Source organism: Artibeus jamaicensis, unplaced genomic scaffold (genome assembly GCF_021234435.1).
Source record: "Artibeus jamaicensis isolate MK-2021 breed Jamaican fruit bat unplaced genomic scaffold, CSHL_Jam_final scaffold_916, whole genome shotgun sequence".
In the NCBI taxonomy this organism is placed as follows: domain Eukaryota; kingdom Metazoa; phylum Chordata; class Mammalia; order Chiroptera; family Phyllostomidae; genus Artibeus; species Artibeus jamaicensis.
In genome coordinates, this window is record NW_026522059.1 from 38,234,167 (window position 1) to 38,256,384 (window position 22,218).

The 22,218-nt window shown below is 36.1% G+C and overlaps 1 protein-coding gene across 12 annotated transcripts in view; it reads right to left on the minus strand.

Moving 5' to 3' along the window:
- The window catches only part of CSPP1 (centrosome and spindle pole associated protein 1), a 96,166-nt gene that overhangs the window by 38,751 nt on the left and 35,197 nt on the right, over nucleotides 1-22,218 (minus strand). For 10 of the 12 annotated variants that reach the window (XR_005083034.2, XM_037148914.2, XM_037148913.2 and 7 more), the window contains 7 exons: nucleotides 19,342-19,435; nucleotides 18,262-18,319; nucleotides 16,377-16,585; nucleotides 13,997-14,118; nucleotides 13,351-13,429; nucleotides 4,185-4,314; nucleotides 2,269-2,416 (listed from right to left, as the gene is read on the minus strand). Coding sequence is in view for 11 of the 12 variants with exons in the window: in XM_037148914.2 (XP_037004809.2) it covers nucleotides 2,269-2,416; nucleotides 4,185-4,314; nucleotides 13,351-13,429; nucleotides 13,997-14,118; nucleotides 16,377-16,585; nucleotides 18,262-18,319; nucleotides 19,342-19,435 (840 nt within the window). In the remaining variant the exon portion in view is untranslated. The remainder of the gene's footprint in view (nucleotides 1-2,268; nucleotides 2,417-4,184; nucleotides 4,315-13,350; nucleotides 13,430-13,996; nucleotides 14,119-16,376; nucleotides 16,586-18,261; nucleotides 18,320-19,341; nucleotides 19,436-22,218) is intronic. The other 2 variants (XM_037148918.2, XM_037148917.2) reach the window with 1 other exon arrangement.

Below are 22,218 nucleotides of genomic sequence, written 5' to 3' on the forward strand. Positions count from 1 at the left end.
AATGGAATAATTTAAATGGGAAATCAATAATTTCATTGTTATCCAATTTGCTAGAATAGCCAGTCTACATAAATGAGAAGTCACAACAAATAATAATGCATATAGAATTCTTTTTTATCACAAGATACAGGATATCAAGCTGACTCCTCCCAGATGATACTCACATCTGTGGCTGTTACCTACTAGTGAGTACTTAGGGAATGTAATCACATTCTGATATTCACCTATATATACCATAAACTAAGATAAATATCCTATAAGTAAACAAACACTATAAATTTCAAAATTAGTAACATGTTATAATTTATTGTTGTGTTTATACATGATCCTCCCAATTAGAATAGTCAATGCCCTTATATAAAAATAAAATGTTTCAGCAAAATTCATAATTATTATTTAAGATTTAAGACTATCAGATTCATCAATCAAAACAAATCTATATTGATATTTTACTAGAAAAAACGATTTGTCAATCAACTGTCACTCCTTTATCTTTCAGTGGGTAATAAAAAGTTTGAAGTCAGCTAAAAAGTGAAAATAAAAAAGGCAAATTTGTCAAGAGTGTAATTTGCTAACTGCAAAGATGTCATTGAAAAGGGAACTTTGTTTCAAATGTAAATCATATCATTTAATAAAAAATTACTAGTATTACAAGAATAATTCCACAATACACAGAATAAAAGAAAACGTCACAGATTTACAAATGGGAAAATAACTCTACTCCCTGAACAATTTATTATACCATGGCTAATTATATACCTACAGAAAAACAATACATAAGTAGTACTTAATTTTTTCATTCCTTATTTTTGTATGAATTAGGCACAACATCCTTTGCATACTATCCCATATCACTTATTTTAAAGATATCTTACTAGTTTTATATAAATATGTGTATATATATATATATATATTTAAAAACCTTTGAAATAAGGGTTTCATTATTTTTACTAGAAAATACTTTTTTAAAAGATTTTCTTTATTTTTAGAGAGAAGAGAAGGGAAGGAGATAGTGGGAGAGAAATATCATTGTGAGAAACACTGGTTGCCTTCTCATATGTACAGCAAACAAGGACTGAACCCTCAACCCAGCCATGTGCTGTGACTGGGAATTTAACCAGGGGCCTTTCGCTTTGCAGGACAATGCCCAACCAACTGAGTCACACTAGTCAGAGTACTAGGAAATTCTTTAAAATTCTAACTACTAGTTTAGGTATAAACTTGCCAACTAACATGAGCTCATTTCTGCAACTGAGTTACTATCATCAGAGGATAGGCAATTTATAATAAAAATCAATAAACAGTACTCTGAAGACAAGCTTCCTAACCTATTATTATACTATTTATCAAAATACCTCTTTTTCATGAAGCTACATAAAAAGAGACCTTGCCTGACAGGATACAATTTGCACTCCTTTCTACTCTCCAATCTTTTCGAAAGTTAATAATGTGGTTTCTTTTTTCGTTTTCATAGTGACTTTTTATGTTTAGTGCATGGAGTACTCTTGAACTGTCATCAAGCCAGCACTTATGACCACTTTAGAAAATAAAAATTTTAAAGCCCTAGCTGGTGTAGCTCAGTGGATTGAGCGCGGGCCTGCGAACCAGACAATCGCGGTTCGATTCCCAGTCAGGGCACATTCCTGGGTTGCAGGCCGGTTCCCTGCAGGCCAGTTCCCAGCAGGGGATGCACGAAAGGCAACCATACATTGATGTTTCTCTCCCTCTCTCCTTCCCTTTCCCTCTAAAGATAAATAAATAAAATATTAAAAAAAAAAAGAAAATAAAAATTTTAGTAACAGAAACCTATCACGTCATTCAGGTCTTGATGGGGGGACGAGGGCATAAAGAAGAGAGTATAAATGATCTTAAAAAATAGAGATACATTTCCTGAGACAAGTAAGGACAGAGCAGAAAGAAGAGGCTTCCTCATGGAGATCTGAACCCAACACCAACGTAGGAGTTCTCACTGTCCAGTCCAACTTTAGAGAAACCTGTCTTTCTGTGACTAATGAAGTGGGCCTTCAGTTTTGTCTTAGAACTTACCCTGCGCATCTCCACAACAGGAATTCTCTTGTTGTCTGTGTCCCCCAGCTACAGACTAAGTATCAGCCCAAGTTTTTACGCTTTTAGAAATAAAGTCCATAAAATATATTTCAGATCTCAGTTGGCATATAACTGCAAAATTTCTTTATAGTTAAAAAAGAAAAAAGCCCTAAAACACATTTAGTTTCTTTTAAAAACAACAAATCAATAGAACTAACGTACTTATCAGGTTTCCCTCCGCGTCCCTGAGAGGGGCACCACCGCCACCTTTCCCCCAGGGGTTGTAAGTTCTCATCTCAGCCTCTAGTTTAGCTTCATATTCTTCCTTCTCTTCACGTTCTTTCTTCCTTCTTTCTTCTCTTTCCCGAATCTTGACAACATAAAAAACATTCACAATAAGTGCTGACAAGTATTCTGATACAAGAAGTTAGTTTTAATAACTCATTTTATTTTTCTTAGAGAAGAAACTGGAGATTTTTCTTCAGTATGCTTCACTATACAATTTTAAATCACAAATATAGGTATCACCAATTTTAAAAGACTTAAGTGGCAGAATACATGGTTGCTGCTCCCTCACATCATGCCACTAGAGTCCTGTCCAACCACTGATGCCACTATGGACTAAGCCTACTCCCACCCCCAGCGTTGACCTGAGCCATTCCCTCTCTGACCTCACTAGTCCCATGGGGACCAAGGGTCTCCCTACTTTCATTTTCACCCACCTTTTCTTGGGCCCTGGCCAGCCACAACCAAATCCCCACTCCTCACCAGGTCTACTCTATCCTGGGCCAACTCCACTTTCAGAATTCAAAAAGGTAGCCAGCTCAAAGCTCTCTGGGGAATGAATGCTGGACTATCTAAAATATAGTCTCACCATCATCAATTATAGGTAAATTATAGGTACTGGCTTGTTCTCTAGAAATAAGGACAGGCAATGAACAAGTACCTGCATTTTGGAAAATTACTTTTAAAATTATAACCATTTGCATGGAAAATTTAAGCAACTACTCCAGCAAGGCAAAGGAAGTCATCACATACATAAATAAAATTTTAGAGTTAGAAAATCTACTTTTGTCAGTGGTGTTTTTAATAAGCTCACTTGAAAACAGAAGATAAATTCACTTTTTTGTAGAACCCTAACATACAAAAAATAATGTTGGTTATCCTTTAACTTTAAAAAAATCCATTTTTCAAGAAGGTTGCCCATGTAAAAACTGAACAAAAGGAGCTTTACAGGAAATCCAAGTGGAACTTTACAGAAAACTGCCACAGGCAGACTTATACCTACCAAGAATTCCAGGATCTTCTCAGAAATCATAGGTATTCCCCCGAAGACCCCATATATCTGGTAGTTACTCTTCAGTAAACTCTCTTCAGACATTACAAACTACGACAGAACCGCTTGTCCTCCTCCCTAGAAGTATCCAACCTCTTTTTTCCCTACCTTAGTTCATTCGCCTCATTCTTCTCCTGACAACAACACTCAAAATTGCCTTCAAACCTTCTGTTCTTTCTCATTGCCTGACCCTAAGTCCTATAACTGACACCCCAGTATTATCTCTTGGGTGTCCTCCCTATCCACCCCCACTGTGTGTTCAGGGCTTCATTGGCTCCTGGCTAAACTGCCTCAATAACTTACTAAAAAATCTCTCTGCCACATCTCTTTCCCAATCGTCCATGTCACAAACAGTTATCTTCCTGAAGGCAAGTCCGCTCACATCAACTACTCCTTTCACTCTGCAGCTTAAAACACCTTCTCTTTGGCTAACCAAAGCAGAATGAAACTGAAAACCCCTCACAGCCAGTCCTTCACAATCCAGCACAATCCAACACTCCAGCCCTTTCCCCCAAATCCATTCCATTCCCTGAACATACCAGGAATTTCAAATCTACTCAATGTATGCAGTTCACATATCAACAACTATGTGAGGCCCTTAACTGCCCAAGCAATTTTTCTCTCCCTCCTATGCATGCAACAGTATTCTAGTATATATACAGCAAAACTTAACACAGTGAATTGTAAATAACTAGTGTCCTTTTTTCTCCTCTACTAGGCTCTGAGTTCTAAGAGATGACTGTGCAAACACATAAAATGTTTAACATTAAGTGAATGAATGAACAGATTAATCAATGAATACCTGCTGCTGCAAAGCTTCTTGGTAAGACTGAAGTAACTGCTTTGAAGGCTTGGGTTTATCTTCAAAAAACAATCCTGAGTTCATTGCTTGATCACTTATAATTTTCAAGTCGTTCTGTCCAACTGTGTTCCTATATCAAATACACAATTAATAATTTGAATCCATTTATGACCAAGCAAGAAGAAAATGCAACACTCCTTTGAAGCAGCATGAAATATAAGCAGTACATTCAAAAGTAGGTCACAGAGAAATCCTTAAGTAAATCACCCCTTCCTAAGCAATTCCCCAGTCTCTACTCTCACAAGTCATGAGACTTTTAAATTTACTGAACCTATTTCTTGACTGAGGGGTAATTACATGAGGGTGAAAACAGGGTGATAATTCATCAAGCAGTATACATGTGGCTTATTATTATTACTGATGATTCAGTAATCATAATCATATAGTGGAAGCCCTCAATTAATATAACTAATGATTTACTTAATATACTCCAACATAAAACAGTAACTTCCTAGACACTTCAAGAATAAAACAATTTAAATAGAGAAAAAAGTCTGTCTCAAATAAAATAAAAATGTTTGAAAAACTTACAAAGAAATGAAAAGGAAAATTTAAAACATATCACAATGATGTAACTCCCAAGCATTCAAGTGTTATTGCCTTAAATACAACACACATTAAAGTACAGAAATGCAGTCACTCTGAAGAAAATTATACATTTAAAAAATCTGAATTACGAGGACTTCCAGCCAAGATGGAGGCATAGGTGGAAACACTATAACTCCTCACAAAACCAAGTTTAAAGACAACAAAGATTTAGTAACAAAAATGCAACCAAAACACAGAAAATTGAACTGTACTGAAGTCTGACAACAATAAACCAGACCCATAAACCAGGCAAAGAAGTGAGCAGTGAGACAGACCAAGCAAACCAGGGCCCCAGCAATGGGAATTAAAGTCTAAAAGCACCAACTGGAAAAACATTTGGGGGTCGGGGTGCCAGGAGAGGCTCCCAGGCTCACAGAGAGTTAGTTGGAGAGACCCACAGGGTCCTGGAGGGTGCACAAGCCCACACACTCAGGAACCAGCACCAGAAGGGCCCAATTTGCTTGTGGAAAGCAGCAGAGAGAACCGAAATCCATGGGACAGAGGAAAAAACACCAATGCCCCTCTCTGACCCTGCCCCCACACACAGTGTCACAACTCAGTGACCTGGGTTGCCCTGCCCTGGTGAACACCTAAGGCTCTGCACCTCATATGTAACAAGCACAAACTGACCAAAACATTATGGCTCAAGAAGAAGAACAGCTCCAAGCCCCAGAGCCAATAATTCTAAGTGACCAGGAGATAACCAACCTATCAGATGCACAGTTCAAAGCACTGGTGATCAGGATGCTCACAGAATTGGTTGAATTTGGTTGCAAATTAGATGAAAATAATGAAGGCTACACTAAGTGAAATGAAGCAAAATGCACAGGGAACCAACAGTGATGGAAAGGAAACTGGGAATTCAAATCAAGAGAGTGGACCAGAAGGAAGAAAGAAATGACCAAACAGAAAAGAATGAAGAAACAAGAATTCAAAAAAATGAGGAGAGGCTTAGGAACCTCCAGGACATCTTTAAACGTTCCAACATCCAAATTATAGGGGTACCAGAAGGGGAAGAGGAACAGCAACAAGTGGAAAACTTATTTGAACAAATAATAAAGGAGAACTTCCCCAATCTGCCAAAGGAAATAGGCTTCCAGGAAATCCAGGGAGCTCAGAGAGTCCCAAAGAAGTTGGACCCAAGGAGGAACACACCAAGGCACATCATAATTACATTAGTCATGATTAAAATGAAGGAGAGAATCCTAGAAGCAGCCAGAGATAAGGGGACAGTCACCTACAAAGGAGTTCCCATGAGACTGACAGCTGATTTCTCAAAAGAGACCTTACAGGCAAGAAGGGGCTGGAAAGAAGTATTCCAAGTCATGAAATCCAAAGACCTACATCCAAGATTGCTCTATCCAGCAAAGCTTTCATTTAGAATAGAAGGGCAAATAAAGTGCTTCTCAGATAAGGTCAAGTTCAAGGAGTTCATCATCACCAAGCCCTTATTATATGAAATGTTAAAGAGACCTATCTAAGAAAAAGAAGATAAAAAATATGAACAGTGAAAGGACAGCAAACTCACAATTATTTACAACCACACCTAAAACAAAAGCAAACTAAGTGGAGCGCTAGATCAGAAGCAGAACCATAGAAATGGAGATCACATGGAGAATTAGCAACAGGGGAGTGGGAGAAGGAGAAGGGGGGAGAAGGTACAGAAAATAAGTAGCAAAGACGATAGGTAGAAAATAAACAGAAGGGAGGGCAAGAATAGTATGGGAAATATAGAATCTAAAGAACTTTTGTGACACATGGACATAAACTAAAGGGGGGAATGGTGGGGGAGGGGTGTGCAGGGTGGAGGGGAATGAAGGGGGGAATGGGACAACTGTAATGGCATAATCAATAAAATATATTTTTAAAAATACAAAATGCCAAATTTAAAAAAATCTGAATTACAAAAGGTAAATATTAGCTTTATAATAAAATTATAGTTATTTAAAAAACTGTAAGAGGCATCTCATCTCCAAAAACATCACCATCACTTGTCAAATTCAGCATAAAGATTATGACAGTCTCATAAGAGTGGCTGTAGAGTAATCCCTCTTGATCTGTGCTCTGCATTAGTTTCTGTAAAATAATTTTTTTCCATTGAATGTTTTTTATAATTGAGCAGTCCACATAGACCTGGAGTTGATTTTGTGTAGAGATTTTAAACTACTGACCCACCTTTTTTAAAAAAGTTTTTTGATGTTATACAGATTTTCTATTTCCTCTTCGGTCAGCTTTATAAAATTAAATTTTAATAGGAATTTTTCTTCTTCAATGAAATTTCAAAATTAATTGGTATAACATTGATCATAATATATCCTTATTGTTTTTTAAGGTTAATTACAACTACTGTTATAATTTTTAGAATTCACATATAGAATTTTAAATTATAAGAAATAACCATTTTTTTCATCTTTAATAGTTCTCAGTTATACTTTTCACTCTTGTTTTTTTTTCTTGACCACTTCAACAAAAAAACATTTATCTTTTTATACGAGTTTTTGCAAGGAGCCTACCTACTTTTGACTCTGTTGACCCTCTCTATTGTATGTCTCCATTACAGTAATTTCTGTTCTTTATTATTTCTTCCCTTGCTTCTTTGGGTTTACTTTGCTGTTCTTTTTCTCGCTTTCCTTAAGATTTATTTATTTTTAGAGACAAGAGAAGGGAAGGAGAAAGAGGGGGAGTGAAACTTCACTGTGTCATTGCCTCTAGTACACCCCGTACTAAGAAGATGGCCTGCAACACAGGCATGTGCCCTGACTGGGACTCGAACCGGTGACACTTTGATTTGCTAACCTGTACTCAATCCACTGAGCTACACCAGCCAGGGCCTTTTTTCTCACTTTTTAGATGCCTGATTATTGTTCCAACTTCTATCCCATTTTATGCATTTTCTAATTCATTCCTTATTTTCTAATTTCTAATATATGAAATGATTTTTAAATTTATTCAACTTTAAAAATTGATTTCAAATTTAAATGGTCCATAGGATATGAGTCCAATGAAATATACTGAGATTTTCTTTAGGGGCTAGGCTATGGTGAGTTTTACAAATGTTCCTGTGAGAATAGCAGAAATAGGTAACAGAGGTTTGGGGTACATTTCTATACATATTTCCTTTACAATAAGCTTCTGTGTTAGATGAAATCTTCTATAACCTTACTGATTATTTTCTGCTTCATCTATCACTTATGTTAAAAATGATAAATTCTGCCCTGGCTGGTGTAGCTCAGTGGATTGAGCACAGGCCTGCAAACCAAAGCATCGCCAGTTTGATTCCCAGTCAGGGCACACTGCCTGGGTTGCAGGCCATATCCCCAAGTAGGGTGTGCTAGAAGCAACCATACACTGATGTTTCAATCCCTTTCTCCCTCCCTTCACCATCTCTCTAAAATAAATAAATAAATTCTTTTTTAAAATGATAAATTCTCACATTAGGATTCTGATTTGTCTTACATCTAGTTCTTTAAAATTTTGCTTTATATACTTTAAGACCATGTGTTTAGATGCAAAAATGTTTTGTTCTATTATGTTGCTAAAATAAACCTTTACTCTTTATAAAGTGAATCTTTTTATCTCAAAGCTTTATGACTGAAAAATCCACTTTACCTGATACTAATATAGCTAAACAAACTTTATTTTACTTCATATTTTCCTAGCATATCTGTACCCATTTACTTTCAACTTTTCTATATCATTTTTTAAATGCTTTATAAGTAACATGTATTCGAATTTCACTTTTTCATCTAGTAGGGCAAGATTTCTCTTTGAATTAGTTACTTAACCATTTACTAATATCAAATTTAAATTTGCCAGTTAATTTCAACTTATAATCAGGTTAAATAAACTCCTTAAACCTTTTTATGTTTCTTTTTTTTTTTTACTTTTAAAATCTGAGATATAATTGCAAAATAAACTGCATATTAAAACAACAAAGCCACCGATGCTGTTAAATTCTTCTTGGTGTTCAGCACATGGCTAGAACATAATAAATAAAATATTAGTCTTAGTGTTTTTCTCTCAATTTGTGAGTCAGTCTTTTTTTTTATTTAATTTATTTATTTTTCAAGTACAGTTTTTTTTTCTATTTCTCCCATCCCAGCCTCCCCCGCCCTCTGTTTCTCTCTTATCTGCTTTTTTTCCCTCTAGTACAGTAGTAATTAGCACCTTTGTCCAAGTGCTTTTAGTAGTTCCCCTAGAAAAAGAACACCCATATTTACCTTATCAAAAACTACAGCTAATCAACATCATTACCATCCTCCCAAATGATAGATTTTTAAACACAAAAATATTTTCTTTAACTCTAAATTATGAAATATTCCAATTAGTTATTCTTAATTTTACTTACTTTTAAACCCAAAACAATTTTACATAGATAACATCCATTTAATTCCATCCACATTATTTACCGCTTTCCTTCCTTTCTACTGCTTTATGCAGCTCAGACCTTCTCTCTATAACATCCTTCCTTCTGCATGTAGAATTTCATTTATTTAGGGTCTGCTAATGGTAAATTCAGTTGTTTCTCTTAAAATATTTTAATTTAAATCTCATTCACAGAAAATAACGTTGCTGAATATAGAATTATCTCAACACACTGATGATATCTTTAGTCACCTACTGAATACTTTCCTAGAGTTCTTTTTGAAGTAATGGATGAATGGATAAAGAAAATGTGTTATATCCATACAACATGGTATTACTTAGAAATAGAAATAGTTTAAATAGTAGGAAATTGAGGTAAACACAGTACTCGCATTCTCCCGTAGCCACATCAAGATTATTGTACAACTAAACTACAGACCAACCATCATTCAGAACTGCCTGAAATGTAGGTGAATAGAAGTCCTACAACTGAGGTTATAAAGAAGCAGCCACACTGAGACTAGCTTGAGGGCTGAAGACATGGAATGACTTGTCCTACACCCATGTACAGCAAGTAAAATTTCGAGGGATAGCTCGGCTGCAGAGGTCCCTCCTGAGGGTGAAGGAGTCCCAGCTCCATATCAGGCCCTCTGGCCCAGGATTCCAGTGCCAGGAAAAGAAATTCCCATAACTTCTGGCTATGAAAACCAGCAGGGATTCTACCTGAGTGAAACAGGGGCTCCTGGAGACATTCCTCATAAAGGGCCCATGCACAGACTTATTCAAACTCACTCACTCTGAGTTATAGTGCATGGGCCACCAGGATGTACAGGAAAGAACTGAATTGCCAGGCATGAAACAGAACACTAGACGGGCAACTTTCTCCCAGACAGAAATGCCTGCAGAAGCCATTGTTCTTCTGGGAGCCCTCCCCTCAGAGAGCCATCAAGTGACTGCCATATCCAAGTCTTCATCAACCTGGCTAATACTGTTTGCCCTACTCTGAAGGTTCCCTGAGACCCACCCCACCTAATTTGTGGGTTCACCAGAGCCATTTCCAGCGGTGTTTCCATACAAACAGCCTATTTTGACTGTTCTACAGATTCTCCTAAACTCTCTCAAACAAGAATCATCTGGCCTTAGTGGGCCTCATACCTCTTACTAAGTAGACCCAAGCCCAGCACTAGCAACAGCCAGAGTTGGTTCACAGCTTGGCCTCATTACCAGGTACCTCCAAGCCCAGCATAAGTAGCATCCATCTGAAAATCACTTTATAGCTCTTGCAAGGTGACCCCAGGGCAAGGCACGTGTGCCTTGGTCTTCACCTTATGGGAGGCCCCAGAGCCAGGACACCCAGTGGACAGCTTTAAACTATGCCAAAGCACCACCCAACCATTTCCACAAGTGATACACTCAGGGGTAGACTCAGTGGGCATCAGAGCACCACTGAAGTGAGTCCCCCTCCATGGAATCCACCTCTCCACAATACATCTTCCACAGTGGTCATGGCCAATCCTTGCAGCCAATTGGCCTGGTAGTAAATCCCTCCCACTGACATGACAAAAGCAATCAAAGCTCAACTACAATAGGAGCATGCAGCTCACAGGAGGGGCACACTTGGAAAGTGTGGCTCCAGTGACCAGGGAGGCTGTGCCACTAGGCCATACAGGATATACCTACTACATAAGGCCACTCTACCAAAACCAGAAAACGTATCAGCTCTACCTAATACATAGAGACAACCACAAGGAGGCAACCAAAATGGGGAGACAAAGAAACATGTCCCATATGAAAGGAACAGAACAAAACTCCAAAAAAAAAAGGAACATACAAAATGGAGATAAGCAATCCAGCAGATGCAGATTTCAAAACACTGGTATAAAGATGATCAATGAACACAGGGGAAAAGTAGGTGAACTTAGTGAGAACTTCAACAAAGAGATGGGAAACATAAAAATGGATACAGAAAACATAAAAAGGTATCAGGTAGAAATGAAGATACACTAACTAAAACAAAGAATACATTACAGGGAATGAACAATAGAGCAGATGAAGCAGAAGATCAAATCAGCAACATGGAAGATACAGAAGAAGAAAATACCCAATTACAGATGAAAAAAAAATGAGTTTAAGGAACCTCTGGAACAACTTCAAGTGCATCAATACTCGCATCATGGGGGTGCTGGAAAAGGAGAATGAGAGTGAGGAATTGAAAACCTATTTGAAAAAATAATGGCAAAAAATTTCCCTAACCTGATGAAGGAAAACAGACATGCAAGTCCAGGAATTGCAGAGTTCCCAAACAAAATTAACCTAAAGAGGCCCACACCAAGACACACTATAATTAAATGGCAAAGGTTAAAGACAAGAGTATCTTAAAAGCAGTTAGTTACCTACAGGGAAGCTCCCCTAAGACTGTCAGCTGAATTCTCAACAGAAAGTTTGCAGGTCAGAAGGGAATGGCACAAAATATTCAAAGTGATAAAACCAAAACCTACAACCAAAATTATTCTACCCAGCAAAGTTATCATTTAGAATCAAAGTACAAATAAAGAGCTTCCCAGACAAGAAAAAACTAAAGGAGTTCATCATCACCTAACCAATATACAGGAAATGTTAAAGTATCTTCTCTAAGGAAAAAAAAGAGAAAAATATGAATAATAAAATGGCAATAAATACATATCAATGATTACTTTAAATGTAAATAGATTAAATGCTCCATTCAAAAGACATATGGTGGCTGAAACAAGATCCTTATGTATGCTGTCTAAAAGAGACTCCCTTCCATTAGAAAATGTGCAAAAGACATCAAGAAACAATTCACCAATTGTTTATAGATGGCAAATAAACACATGAAAATATGTTCCACATCATTATCGTAAGGAAAATATAAACTAAAACCTCAACAATGTAAAACTACACACCTATTAGAACAAAATAAACAAAAGTCACAATACTAAATGCTGGTAAGATGTGAAGAAACCAGATTCTTAAAAAAAACTGCTGATATGAATGAAAAATGGTACAATCTTTCTAAAAACAGTTTGGCAGTTTCTTACAAAACTAAACTTGTAACTACCACACGAGCCAACAATTATACTCCTGGGCAATTATCCTCAAGAAATGAAAGCTAAGTTCACACAAAAACCTGTGCACAAATGTTCATAGCAGCTCTATTCATAATAACTTAAATGTTGTTCAATGAGTGAACAGTTAAACTGTGGTATGTCTGTACCACAGAATACTACTCAGCAATAGGAACAAGCTATGTGTGCAACAACCTGGATAAATCTCCAAAGAATTATGCTAACTTTGAAAAGTCGACCTCAAATGTTACATATTTTATAACTCTATATTACATTCTTAAAATGAGATTATAGAAATGGGGAACAGAACAGTTGTTGCCAATGGCTGAGGAAGGTGCAGAGGCGAGAGGGAACTAGGCATGGCTGTAAAAGGGAACCATGAGGGACCCTTGTGATGACGGAAGTGTGCTATATCTTGACTGGACCCTATGTCATGTATCTGGGTTGTGATACACACCACATCTTTGCAAGATGTTATTAGCACCAAAAGAAACTGGTAAAGGGTGCACATGATATCTCTAAGTTATTTCCAATAATTGCACCATGGGAATCTATAATAATCACTAAATATAAAAAGTTCCATTTTAAAAAATGATGCTATAGAAGTATACTTATTGACATGGAAAATGTTTATAATATACTACTAATCTTAAAAACGGGTTATAGAACAACATACATTTTGCTGTCTGTTATGTGTATAGTTTTATAAGTTTGCATATGTATATATAGAAACACTTCCTGAATGCATACTGAGATATGTGTCTATCTGGATTAATGAGATTTTAGGTGATTTTGATTTTTTGCAGATGTTTGTTTGTATTCTTATTTACATTAATATGCCTGCATGCCTTTTCTAATGAGAGAAAATGAAGTTATTCTTAATTTTTAAAAATATTCTTTGTAGGAAACACTGACTTACAAGCAACAGTTTGAACATACTGGTTACGCAATAATTGGGAACGAAAGTTAAGTTTTTTCTATTCAAAAGAAAAAAATGAGTTGAGCTATACAGGGTCTATGCAAGAAAATTACTCGTGAAAGAGGTTATCAGGTTCACAATGACTTACCCAAAAGGCGGTGCTGGCCGGTGGGTGACAGGAGCACTCACATGAGCTGCAGGCGGCACTCCCATCATTCCTGAACCATCTGAAAAAGACACACACGTTTATTCCAGAGTACCCACTTAATGACACTTTAATAGAAAAGTCACATGCTGAAAATGTTACCTAAGGAAAAATTTATATGTCCTTCTGGGTTAGGAGTTAGCAAAGAACCATGCAAGAAAACACAATATAGTTATTTCTGAACCCTAGATAAAAAGGAAATAACTATAAAAAATAAACTATAAAGAAATAACAGGCCCTGGCTGGTGTAGCTCAGTGGATTGAGTGCAGGCCTGCGAACCAGACAATGGCGGTCGGATTCCCAGTCAGGGCACATGCCTGGGTTGCAAGCTGGTCCCCTGCAGGCCAGTTCCCAGCAGGGGACACATGAAGGGCAACCATGCATTGATGTTTCTCTCCCCCTCTCCTTCCCTTCCCCTCTAAAATAAATAAATAAAATCTTTAAAAAATAACAGTTTTCCAATTAAATTGATAAATACACTTGCATTAAGTACAGCTGTCCTTTTCTTGTTTATATATTTTTGCTTGCACAAAACTAATTTTCCTGACCAAACCAGTGGAAAAAATGTTTACACTATAGATGACTTACAATAAGCAAGACTAGGATCCATAGTATTCCTGGCTCCATAAAAATAGTACGCATCATCATAAGGAGTTCGATAGTTAGTAGCCAAAGGTGGCAGCAGGGGCGGTGGAGGCAGAGGTACAATCCTATATCAAAAGAAAATTGGAAAATTCTTCTCATATTTCATTGCAATTTTCTGAAAATAAAGATATTCTTTTGCAAAATGTTACTGAAAATCTAATTGCTGCTTTAGAAAAAGCTACAACACTTATGTAAGAAAGACAGAAACTTCAGATTTTATTCAATCAATTAATATCTCATATGCCAGTATTGAACAAACACAGACCCTGTCCCTCAGCAATAATACAGAAATAAACAGACAATTACAGCAAAGAACAGCAAATGAAACACCATACAAGAGACAGTGTGCTACAGGAACATGGAGCGGAGATGTTTAAATTACCCCAGTGACAGGAGGGAAACATAAGGAAGGCTTTCTATTGTAGAAAAGGTAATGCTTCAGCCATGCTGCTAGAGTGAGATAGAGAGAGGAAGGATATAGTTCAGAGGAAAACAGGCAAAGAGGTACAAAATGGGATTAAAAATGGTTCCATCTGACTGGAAGAGGTGCATTTTTTAATTATAAAAATGTACTGTTCTCTCAAAGGAAAAGTTAACCATAATGTGAAACAGATACCACTTATGTATCAACAGTAAAGTCTTGACACAATCTTTAGTATTCATAAAGTTGAAACGTCTAACTCAGCACATTACTGATTAGGAAATGTCGCAGTATTTCCAAGACAATCTTCTCCAATAGTAAAGCTGAAGAAAAGGCAAATCCCTTTAGATGAACAGAAAGAGAAAAGAGACATCCTAGAAGGTTGGCACGTTTAAGTGTTGTCTTAGCGTGTCCTTCCTGCTGTATACTTCAACACAATTCTGCAGAGCTATGAAGGCATTTACCATTCTCTTCTGCTGTGAATATCTTCTACATTTACTAGTCAGTGTGTCTAATCTTACTATCCTCACTCCATAGATACATCAACAAAGCACTTGAAAAGCTGCTATGAAAAACTGTCAACATCATTAAATCTTAGATTTTTATTAAGATTTATTTCAGTTTATCCTCATAACAACCCTGTAATTGGAAACAAGGAAAAAAATACTACTACTGCACTTTTACAAATGAGAAAACTACAGTTCATTAAAGATGTGGTTTGCTCACAATCCAGACAGTGAAGCCCACCATTGTAATCTCCAACCTAGTGATTTTCAACCTTTTTTGTCTCATGGCACATAAAACTAATTAGTAAATTTGTGGTACACCAAAAAGTAAATTTTTTGCCAATCTGACAAAAAATTTAGTATAGTTTTGATACATTCACACTGGATGGCTACTGTTATGTTGGCTGTTGTCATTCTTTTATTTGACAATCTAGGGGAAAGAGGTATTGCACATTTTAAAAACTCTTGTGGCACAATGGTTGAAAATTGCTGCCTTTCCCAGTGCTGAGACCATCATAACATGCTCTGCAATTCCAGTTCTGCCTAGTCTTTTCAGAAAGGAAGCCACTGGTAAAAGAAAACACCTGATAGACACCGTAAATGCAGTCCTACTACTTATTAGTATTAAATAAAAGAATAAGACCAAGTCCTAATGAAAATTCAGCCTGGAAAATTTCACTGTTAAAAAAGAAAACCCCCTGCTTAAATACACTACTATAATTAGTATTTTATGATAAGGAAAGAAAACCCACGTCCTACTAAGAGAAGAAAGTATAGCCCAGAAAATACCAAATGTAAACAGCAGGATTTTCTTTATGTAGATAGTCTAGTAGAGCATGATGCCTTTTACCAACAGAAATCAAATCTTTTCCATAATATCTAAATTACAGGTTTTATAATCTCAACAACTTTCATTTCAGGTAGTTGAGTTGCACAGACCATAAGTAATCACAGAGAAAGAGTTTAATGAAACAGAAGTTAAAATAAAGTAATATATATAAAAGCCACATTAGAAACTTTTTCTGTATAAACTGAAGGAAGTATTCAATGTTTGCCAAGTGGAATTACAAAATTGAAGAAAATGTATATCTATTATGTGTTAAAAGACATTTAAAATATTCAAAAATATGACCTAAAACTAAATACTAAATGTACTTACACATTCTAAAAATTCTAAAACATCTTTAAACAATTAAAGAATGTTATAAAAACTTCCCTTATTTTTATAATAACAGAATAGTCGAACACTGGAAATATTTCAAGAGAAATTACTTGACATAAGTCATTAATTACATAAAAATCTCTGATGGTTGTTATTTGCTTCAGCAAATCCTTCTAAATATAAATACAGTGATACCTTACCGAATTCCCAAACGTAAAACATTTTAATAAGCACCTGGGAGGCACCATTTCACCAAGGCTGCTGCTGAGTCCACTGTGCAGATCTTCACTTTGCAATGGGATGGAGGGAACTGGTGGGAAGGGTGGGGCCGGGGGAGTAGATAAAGGAGGGAGAGGGGTCTGGAAAGCTACTCTGGGTCTTTCAGGTGGGATCTTCTCTTCAAGGTGTCTTGGTGCCACACTGAACTGCTTTAGTCTATCAGGCTAAAATAAAGAAAAAAAAATCTGTCTGTTAAATATAATCTCAACTTAAAAGTGGAAGTGACCTCAAAGACCCTCTGTCCCAGACTGGCAGGAGACACTTGAATTAATTACTAACAAAATTTTATAGCTAAATGATTCTAAAGATCTAATCCTTATTTTATAAATGGGGTAACTGAGACTCCCTGGTTTTATAAATGGGGGGTAACTGAGACTCCCTGGAAGTATACAAGCACCTAATGTCTCACCACTAATAATTAATCAGGCAAGGATTAGAGCCAGATATTAATTCTAAATGAAAAATTCTATTATATTACAATCTATGTTGCTTCTCTATCCAATTACCATTTCTGACACAATACTCTCCAGTCAGCAAACATTTTTTGTGAAGAACCAGATAGTAAACGTATCAAGCCATACTAATTGCCTCATAGTCCCAAAACAACATGTTGAAAAGTTAGCAAGGGTATGCTGCAATAAAACATTATTTACAAAAATCAGCAGCAACTGGACTTGGCCAAAGGTTATACTTTGTTACCTCCTGCCCTACAACATGGTTTATGTGTCCTTTTCTAAGATATGTACATTGAAAATAAGCCTAAAAGTCATGTTAACTATTATGCCTAATATTTTTTTTACTTACTCTAGTAAAGCAACTGGACGCTATAAAGGTTGTTTCATCCAGATATAAATCAGAAGATCTGTCAAGTATAACTGAAGTCCAAGTTTAAGAGGCCACCATATTACATTAGAAAGATTAAGATTTTAAAAAAATCTTTTTGATTGTGAAAACTATTTCGCAGGTATTTATTCATGGAAGAAAATATATTTAGCTTTGAAATACATCCCTTTTATTCCCCACCATGTTTATCTTTCCCAGGAATGATTTCTCAGATTAATCTAAAGGTTTTATTCCACAAGCAGTGGAAAAGCACATGGGGAGTGAATGGTACTGCTGAAGTATTTAACTCTTTCAAACGGATAAACCCCTAGGACAAAAACTTAACAAAGGTAAAAAAGTAAATCAAAAGTTGCCTACAGTTGAATAATTTTAAGTTGCTGTATTCTTTTTAAGAACTTTTTGATAAAATTAAAGTTTTTCACTGTTCAAAGATGAAACTAAAACTATCCTTAGCAAGTAAATTCTACATATCCAACTATAGGAAAAGCACTGTGAGGAAAGTGATAAATTACTACCTTCTCCTTCCTTAACTGTAATAAGTAATTCATTCCACTTAATGAGGAGAATTATTACAAAATTCAAGTAAAAATAAGGTTATCTTTCTAGTTTTACATTAAATAAAAACTACTAAAATGCTCACAGTCTATGATTAAAGATTTCAGTTTCTTTGGACTCACTCAAACATAAGAAAGGCAGTCAAGATATACTCAAGAACAACATTAGCAGCTTTTGTAAGTTACCCTGAGGTAATACTCCCATGGAGTAGTACAGGGGAACAAAAGTACAAAGAACTAATTTGAAACAACCTAATAAAAAGGTACGTATGTGAAAAAAGGAAAAGTCAGCTTAGCAAAATAAACAAGTTTCGTTTATTAGTGTTCAAACTGATCTACACTTACACTTCCCCTGTATCTTCTCTCTCTATCCCCGCCTGATGCCACATTTGAGACTTATGTGAATGAAAGATTCAACATTAAAAGATGCCAGGAATCCTTACCGACTTCTCGGGGTCTTGGGCTCCAGAAGCTGCAACCATGAGTTCCAAATCTTTTTCTCTAAACAAAATTAAAATTTTTATATCAAAAATTTGTAATAAATACTGTCACAATCATAATCATTACTGAAACAAATTTATTTAAAAAGTTGATGCAATAACATCTCCAAATACAAATGATTCCTTTAACTAACAACAAAGCCTTAAATAATTCTGAAAAGTAAATCTTTCTAATTTGGTGTAAACTAGAATTCACAAGTAAAGTGACTTGAACAAGTATCTCTAACCAGTGCCAGGGGTACTTCAAAGACTAAGCAATTTACACCAAATAAAGTACAGAAGTAAAACAAAAAATCTACTTTTCTTTTAAGATACATGTATATCTTCAGTTCACCAAAAGAATGGTAGAAAATTATAAGTTAATACTATAAATTTCAATAAGAGTTTTTACGAAAATGTTTATGATGACTAATATCAGACAGTAGATACTGGTTTCCTCAAAGACAAATAAAAAAATGACAAAACTAAAAGATCATGGGTCTCAAATTCTCTAGAACCAAAATATCTATTCCTAATTTTAAAGTCTAATATTTCACAGGTATTCCTACAAGAAAAATGACAAATACTGAGACTTGTACACCATATAAATATCTGTTGACTCACCAATGATCATTTTTATGCTGCACATATGTACTATTCTACATTATTAAAATATAAAATTATTTTATATTTCTTACTATATATAAGTGGACATATAGATAACATTTAATGTTTCCCTGAATCAATATTGAAGAAATTAATGCAGGTATGTAAAAGGCCTGTTCTAGAATATATACGTCATTTGTTACCAATAACAAAGAAAATGAATGAACACTGAGAGTATTTATTACCCTGATTTACAATGTGCAGATTGAAACTGAAATGATTTGTAAATATAAAAGCATATTAGGAAAAATATCTTCCCATTTTACTATGTAATAGTTACCACCATGTCATTTTATACAAATGCATTTTAAATTCAAAACATCTTTTATTTTATTAATTTTTTTCAAATCATCTCTTTTAAATGCAAACGTGCATTACCGTCTCTTGTTCTTCTTTTGTTCAGCCATTTGTTCCAACAGTTCTTGTCTATATTTTTCTTTCCTTCTCTGAACAACTTCTCGATCTTCACCTCCTAGAAAGTGGAAAAAAATGCAGTCTTGACTCTTGAGCACATATGCAACTAGGAACTCAAATTTTTAAAAATCTCCATTTTTAATTACTAGATCAAAGAGTAATTGCTATATAAGCTGGAAAGATAGAAAGGAAAATCATATTTATCATACAAAGTTATCATTTAGCCCTGGCTGCTGTAGCTCAGTGGACTGAGCGCCAGCCTGCGAACCAAAAGGTCACCAGTTCGATTCCCAGTCAGGGCACATGCCTGGGTTGCAGGCCAGGTCCCCAGCATCCCCACATGAGAGGCAACCCCACATTGATGTTTCTCTCCCTCTCTTTCTCTCTCCCTACCCCTCTCAAAAATAAATAAATAAACTCTTAAAAAAACTCACAAAGGTTTAAAAGTTATCATTTAATCAGTAATTTCATAATGAATCTCCTCTATGTATCAAAGACACATTAATTCTTCCTTTTAGTAAAAAATCTTAAATAAGGGAATACTCTAACCCTCATCCTTACTGTTCCAATAATTGGGATAATAGCTCCACTAACATCTCCCACAAGTCCCTTAAACTGAACAAGTACATCCAAATTGAACACCTCAGAAGCAACTGCCTCTCTCTGTTCTCTGTTAATGTCCTGATAATCGAGCCTCAAAACCTCACTGTAACTTTGCCTCCTCATCCTCTCATTCACTCCATTTGAGGGCTCTCTTTCCTATTCTTATGGCCACTAACCTTGGATAGGACCTCTCCATATTTCACCAGGATTGTAGCAATAACCTCCTAACTAGTCTCCCAAGCTTCCCTCTCTCTACTTCAGTCCATCCAGCATACTAATGTAAGACCAACGGTCTTAAAATACAACACTAATCACCCTGCCACCCTGCTCAAAACACCTCAATGGCCACCTTGAGTCTATAAAAAACAAGAAAAAAACAAAACAAAAAAACCTATAAAATTCTCACCTCTCACCCTGATATCACTTATGTAAAAATCCAGTTGTGCAAACATTTTGGATCCACCAAAGATTATTATTATGTATATTAATGACACAAAATCACCTCCTAATCAAGATATGCATTATCAAAGCACTATAAAAATCACGGGACATCAAAAATGCAACTAAACCAGCAAGGCCTCTACTATCTTAATTATTAGTCTCCCAATTAATAATTAAGTGGACATACAGCATCTGAGTCATTAAGCATAGATGTCAGCCATAGAGAAGTTCTCATAGGGGAAACATGAATTACATTAAGGTTAATAATAATAACGCTTTATCAAGTAGCTATATCCATTCTGCTTCTGATCATGATGGAGTAACAAGCACAGAACTTAACCTCCCACCATAATAAACAAATAAATAACCAAATAAATAATCTATCTACACAAAATACATGAAATAACTTTTTCAGACACTGGACAAAAGGTAGCACAAGCCTATATACCTGAAAGAAGAAAATTAAATGAGGTGAGCCCTTTATACACCCCATTTTGGCCTGAATGCAAGTTCCAGGCTGTGGGTACAGGGAAAGAGAACTCAAACTAAGCTGGGAAACCGAGCTAAATTAAGCAGATAATGATCGAAATTCAGGAAGGCTAACATGGCCAGAAGTTTAGGGAAAAGATCCAAAAAGAACCATATAAAGAGCTTTAGAAATCCACAGACAGTTCCCTTACAACTCTACTGTGCACTAGTCTGTAGATGCACAGAGTGAAATTCCATTAGACTGGGCAGAAACAATCTGGAGAACACATTAACCAAACAATTCTCAGACCTCAAAGTGGAGAAAAATGTAAGCTCCAGCTAGCTAGAGTGGAGTTCTTGGGACCCCAAAAAGGTCACTGCATAGTAGTAGGGTTGAACTACCTCTGGAAGGAAGGGTACTCTAAATGACTCTAAGCTCAAAACAAGGCCTCAAAAATTTTATATCAAAAAAACTTGACTGTGGTAGGCAAAATTCTAAGACAGAACTTATGTTCCCTGCTTTCTGGTGTTGACTCCCTATATAAACCCACCTCTTGAGTATGGGTACAACTTCCTTCTAGACAATAGTATAGGCAAAGGTGAAATGAATTTGCAGGTGTAATGAAGGTACCAAATCAATTCTGGATTTATCAAAAGAGAGATTATCTTGGGTGAGCCTGATCTAATCAGGTAAAAGCCCTCCCTGAGTATTGAGTCTCCTTGCTGGCATGTTAAAGTGAGCAGCCAAAGTGAGGAAATCTACAAGGCAAAAAACAGTGGTCAGCCCCTAGGAGTTGTGGTCAGTCTCCAGCTGACATCCAGTAAGTAGCCAAGATGCTTAGTAATACAGCAGCAAGGAAATGCAATCTGCCAACATTCTGAATGGGCTTGGAAGTAGATTCTTCACCAGTCAAGCCCCCGTCCTGGCTAAAACCTGGATTGTAACCTTGTGAGACCCTGAGCAGAGGACCCAAATAAATTCTTGACCCACAGAAACTGTGAGATAATGTGCAATGTTTTGAGTAACTAAATATGGGCTAATCTGTGATACAGCAATAGAAAATTAATACAGTGACCCATAACCATTACAAAAGTTAATCAATTAAAAAAGCACATAAACAGAGATGATGGAACAACAAACAAGGATGTTAAAATAACCCCTGTAAACTATGCCCAAGTATTTAAGTGAAAATAACACCATTATGAGGAGGAAATAGAAGCTATTGTAAAGAACCAAGTAGAGCGTTCAGCTTCTGCATAGAAAGTAGAAGGCCACAACACTGCTCTGGCCCTACAATAAGGAAAAAGCTTAATCATCTACAAAATCCA